This window comes from Apostichopus japonicus, chromosome 5 (assembly GCF_037975245.1).
Source record: "Apostichopus japonicus isolate 1M-3 chromosome 5, ASM3797524v1, whole genome shotgun sequence".
Lineage (NCBI taxonomy): Eukaryota > Metazoa > Echinodermata > Holothuroidea > Aspidochirotida > Stichopodidae > Apostichopus > Apostichopus japonicus.
Window position 1 is genome coordinate 10,955,822 of NC_092565.1, and position 6,094 is coordinate 10,961,915.

Genomic DNA, 6,094 nt, shown 5'->3' on the forward strand with positions numbered 1-6,094 from the left:
AAACATTGATTTTATGTCACACAAAAAAGATGCAAAAGATATTTTAACATTCCAGATCGTCTTTCCATAATTTTATTGCACATCTGATGATGAGGTATTTCGTCTCATTGGCTCTGGCAGATACAAAGCTAAGAATGATTTCAAACTGAATTGTGATACATGTAATGACCTGAAGCCACAGCACTTGCCTATTAAAGTCACAAAGGTGTTTACATTTGTATAACACTGCTTTCCTTGCTATCATGAGACAGACCTTCAAGAAAAAAAAAATTGATGTACTGAAAATAAATATGATGCTGTGCTAAAAATTACTAGCATACTGTAATATAACATTTGCATAAGCTTCTTATAAATATGAGCACAGAAATATTAAAATAATGCTCAAATTTAAAAGATGGACTGATCACAAATATCTAACAAGTACAATTTTAAAGACAATTACAAAATCATAGACTTGTAAACCAAAATTTGAGATCATAATTAAAAGACGGTTTGTCCATGGATCCTCATGATCAAACCTTATTGCATTTACATAAAAGATGAACCTTGGGGAATGTGACATTGGTTATTTGTCCTCTGGTCTTAAATTTTTGTTTTTCATTTTCTTAATTTTCACTTTAATCATCTTGGCAACCCTCCAGCAGCAGATGACGTGGCCTGTAGACAAGGTCTACCAGGAGGAGATATCCACCTTTCCTCTGAGGGATTTTTATATGTTGATTAAGGGTGTTAAGTTGTAACATGGTATTTGATTTTTGCAACTTCTGGAATCATTTCTTGTTCAAAATTTTTCCAATTGCTTTTCAACAAATATCGGCAATCCTATCTTCCTGATAAACTTTTAGATATCACATTAAATTTAATCTTACATGTATTTGAATTATATGTCAAACACTTAATATCAGAAAATCCTACTTAACATGTTTACTAAATGGAAAATAAAAAATAAATGCATAATTTTCTTTCACCTTCGAAACCAGGTTATACCTTTATGCAGTTTTCAAAGTTATGGTTCTAGGTTATAAGTGTGTAAGCAGTACCGTCCCCGCATACTTATGTGCTTGTCTCTCTCGTTACTGCTCAGGTAGATCAAACTTATGCTCTGCTTCTGACACCACACTCCTCACTGACCCAAGTACCATCAGGTTTGAGGGCAAATCTTTCTTTGTTGTTGCCCCATGTATGTGGAATAGCCTACCAGTTAGCTTTAGGAGTTCTTGTTCTTTGTCTATTTTCAAGAAAGCTTTGAAAACTTATCTATATTCTAAGATTTAGCTTTCTTTTTGTAAAGCGCTACGATCTCAATGTAGCAGCGCTATATAAGTGTCTAATATGAATGTATGTATGTAGTAATAAATTCTAGTCTCGTTCAAGCTTCATGCATGAATGAAAGAGCAACAGTAAACTCATAACCAGCAATAGGGGAAGAGAAAGATCTCCATAATGAGGATAACCACAGAGATCAGGTCACTTTCCCTCACATATTTCTCCGCATAAGGTTTAGTAGACTATCAGCATTCTACCCACACCTTTGTTCCCCCCACAAGAAAGAAACTTCTCTGAGACACAAAGAGAAACCACTTTTGAAAGAATTACTTAACACTTCACAAGACGTAGATGATAGTTTAAAAGTGACCAATAACATCCTGCAGAAATTGTAATGTATACCTCAACTGACAAGACTGTATCACAGAATCATTTAGGGTGTTGCAGACAGTTACAAACATCTTTCATCAGAAATAGCGTAGTCTTGGAACCTTATGCGGCGTGTTCCACATCTTGGCCAGCCTTGGTAAAGTTACATGATTTCCAGATAGTAACACAATATTAGCCACTAGGGTTGTCGTACTGGATGACTTGGAGATTCAAAAGTCCAGGGCTAACTCATAGAAGATGTCGTTCATCGCCTCCCAATTTTATCACAATGAACCCGAGGTTATAAACATCAAAGACTGCATTCTGTTATTACTCACAGTAATATCATAGGGTATTACTACCAATTCTTGGCAATGTTGGCAGTGCCTTCATTACTGTGGTGTAGTATCAACTTCAGTTCTCGTTAATGGTGCAGTACAAACTACCTCCACATGAGATCCGGCTGTAAGAAGTTTCTTTCATCTTTGTAGAGTTGTAAGTTGGTCTTGTAAGGAATCCATTTCTTCCACCCTAAAAGACATAACATAATTTCAAATGACAACATTATTGTGCTACCTTTATCCACCAAGGAAGATGAAATTAGGTTAATACTTGAACTGGTTTGCTAATAATACAATAAAGTATGACATCAGGACGGAAAATTCCTGCAATTTCAATGGCAAAAGACCAGTAAACATTAAGATCATTTGGTTAACAATCATTAATTAAAGAATTAACTATTGTTCTCTACACAACAAGGCCTTGCATAGGCAGTATTACTACTTACGATCATCAGCAAATACTAATTGGGCTGCTCTCAAAAGCCTGTACAGTACCTAATGTATGTTGTAATTCGGGCAAATTCCAGTGAGAAGTTTAAATTCACCCCCTTGTTTGTTTAACCACTGGCATTCTTTAGCAAGTGGCTAAAATTGTGTATTCTAGGACTGGACATTTTATTTGTACAACTCTCAAATTTTCTATATTGAACCAAATTGGTTTGTAACTCAAGACAAATGAGCAGTTAAAAGGTTGTAACCACATAGATCTGTGTAACTTAAATACAACGGTATTAAACAACATGTCAATGTTTCATGATTTGGTCATAATTTTGAAAGATTCGGATTGCAGCTTTAAGGTTTGTTTTTCATGTTCAATATTGAAATGTGACCTACAGTGTGATACTCATTTTGGTAATGTTTACATACATTAAAACAATGTTTGCTTTTAAAAGTTTTAGCTAATTTAATGTTGTAACCTTGATTGTTTTTTATTCCTTTCTGTCTACAGAAAGCATATGGCTACATCAATATTGAAAATGCTCATTTTTTCTATCAATATTTAAATGATGTTTTGATATTGCACCTACCGTCTCTCTATTGCTTCTTCTCTATAAAATAAGAAAAAGGAAAGAGGAAACTGCATGAAGATTTGTGACGAACATTGGTCAAAGTTTCTGTACCATCAAATGTTTCAACCCTGACACTGTCATTCATCAATTTCACAGAGAAACTCAAGCACATCTTAAACTTACAAATTAAGTTACAGCAGGAACAAATAAACAAGTGTAATACAGGGCAAAGTTTTAATGGTTTTCCGGTCATCTGAGATGTCCAAATTTCTGTTCCAACAATGAAAATCAGCTGTGTAGGTTGTCCAGTGGACGAATAGTTGAATTTTCACTAAAAACCTCCAAATAGGTAAAATGTCCAATCAGTATCACTCCCAAAGTTGGTGTTCTATTCACCAACTTACACAACTCTCCTGCAGTATATATATTGGTGCTCTATTCATCAACTTACACATCTCTCCTACAAGAACTACTGTATATAAGATCAATACCAAAACTGACTAACTAGTGTGTAATTGTTTAATGCATGTTTATTAAACCACAATAAAATTAACTCAAATTAACAAATTTGTCAAAGTAAAACAACTTGTCAGATAAAGGCTTCCAAAGCAAAACATTCGACTTCAACTTACTGGAACTGTAGATGAGACTTGAGCTCCCTCAATCTCTTCATGTTCTATAAAAAAAAAAGGAAAAAGAGAGCGTATACAATAAGCTTTACTGAAAAAGATAAAAATAAGGAAACACATTCTGGTTTCACAAATTAAAAGTTTTCTTTTCCTTTTTACTTAATTTTTAGTCAGTAGTTGAAATAACATCCTAATAGTAACAAAGACCAAAAAATGTTTTGAGAATAGATTATGCGACAGTAGAGAGAGTGGCATGATCATTTTTCTTCATTAATGTAAAAATCCTTTTTTTCCAGAAGCAAAACATATTCTTGAAAGTTGCATTTTGATGAAGCCTTCAATTCAGCATCTGGATAGCAAAGGGAACATTGTTGTATTGAACATATGTTGAACATAAGGTAACAAGTTGTATTATACGATTTCCAGGCCAAGTCAACAAGGAGGATATCACAGATCAACTACTGTGCTACATTTCCTGGTGTAATGAAGGATTTATCTAGAGAATGGAGAGTCAACTTAAACCAAACATATCTACAATTAGGAACAAGAAACTGAGATTTGGTTATCCCATGGCCCTGGGTTCTTTTGGTTTTAAATATTTAGTTTCCTCTGTAAGTTACAAATTGCCTGTTATGGAATATTCAATTATTTGAAGAAAAAAAAGAGCACCAAAAAACATTGCTACATGTTTCAAAAATTGAAAGAAACTAGACACAACACCTCTACTGTATCAACAGAATACATCCTATCCAAGTTTGGCATTATTTCAATAGTTAAAAAAAAACAAGGATGTTGGAAGGCCTTGATGACAGTAAGATCAATGTTGCATCCTTGTCATATTCAGTGTCATGATTCCAAGCATAGGCACACCACACTTTTGAAATGCACTGACCTGATAGGAGTTTTCCAGGTGCTGTTCCTGTGATGCAAAGTTTCGAATAGCTTGCGATAACATCTGTGCCAAAGAAATAGAAAAAATAGGAGAGCAAAGTTTAAATAAAATATGATGAGGTACTTTGAGCCAATATTTTTTGGAGCTTGAAACTTTCCTACTATGCCTGTACAAAAAATACTCCACCTCCACTGTTCATTACAGGGCACATCACTGTTAATTGTGACGTTTTTTTCTTTTTTAATGTTATTAATGAAGAGAATGGATATGTGCCAATTATTGACAGGGTTGATTAATGAATGCACTCACTTAATTTTTTACAGAACTAGGCATTTATCGATCTTTTATGGGAACATTTTAGGGGTCATGCAATCCTAAACTGTACACCTTGGTAAGTAACCCTATTTCACTGATGGATGCTTCAAGTCTGAAATACAGCATGTAATGAGTGTAGCCATTTATTGAGTGATTAGTAAAGTTGCTTTGACATTTTTTGACAAAATTTGATCTTGATGACTTTAGAATAATAATGCTTGGACCACCTTTAAGACATCCATAAAGAAAACAAAGAAACTCAATAGCTTTTGTAAATCTATCATACCCACAGACATATATCCGATAACTCTAAAGTCTAATGGACCACCATGCTCAAACCTCTCATTTTTGAAGAATGAAAGGCAATGTTGGTGCTATGCCTTTTCATTCATAATATATTATCAGTCTGGTAGCGCATGTGATATCTAGCTCGCAACAAGGGCAGGCTACTCATCTCTACAATATTAGATTGTTTGACAATAATAACACAATCGATAATCACCATAAGCTGTTTATGTTAGTCTAGTTCGAAACACTAGACTAGTGAAAGTTCGCAAAATGTGATCAATAGGCCTAGGCTATGTAAATCCAAGTATCATACTGTCATTCTACGCGGACAAGGTCCTGGCTTAGGCGTAGGCTAATGTATTATGTAGTACTATTACTAGTATTGTAGGGTATATGGATGTGAATCATATTTGTATTACCTACTGTATGCATTCTTGGTAGATGCCAAGGCCTTATCCAGGGTAGCCTATTGTTAATAGTTGCTATATCTATGATACTGGGTAAATAGAAAGTCACTATGTAAGTAATCCTAAGACTAGCTTAGCCTATGTAATCCTAAGTATATTTTGTATTCTATATATGTAATCTGTACACTAAGGAATGTCTAAGATGAGAGTAATAGATCAGTAGAGTATACACTACCACCGTGTGCAGTTGTGTTTTTCTTGAGTTGTCTCTACAGTATTAGGTCTAGTAGTACGATAACACAGTTACACTTCCTAGGCAAAAGCCTAAGGTAGTCCTAACTTAGGTCTGCATCACGTCATACTTCATCGAGTTTCTTTTGAGATGGATGAATTATATTTTAGCGTGTACTATTAAAACTACCTCGCCTGACTTTGATCCTCTCAAGATTTGCTTAGAGAGATTTCCCAAATCATTTATATTTTCTTGGATCTTTAGAGGAAGCCTTGGATCCATAGCTCGTCTGCGTAGTGTGAAGTCGCTATAGATGGCCATCGAGGCCAAAAATGGGTAGCGTCA

At 34.6% G+C, this 6,094-nt stretch overlaps 1 protein-coding gene across 1 annotated transcript; it reads right to left on the reverse strand.

Moving 5' to 3' along the window:
* Positions 1–1,537: 1,537 nt before the first annotated feature.
* On the reverse strand, positions 1,538–6,094 carry LOC139967638 (BLOC-1-related complex subunit 7-like). The gene is made up of 5 exons (XM_071971618.1): positions 5,939–6,094; positions 4,508–4,570; positions 3,619–3,662; positions 3,005–3,025; positions 1,538–2,166 (listed from the first exon to the last, which is right to left on the reverse strand). Exons 1-5 carry the CDS (start codon positions 6,068–6,070, stop codon positions 2,115–2,117), a joined length of 312 nt encoding a protein of 103 aa, XP_071827719.1. The 5' UTR covers positions 6,071–6,094; the 3' UTR covers positions 1,538–2,114.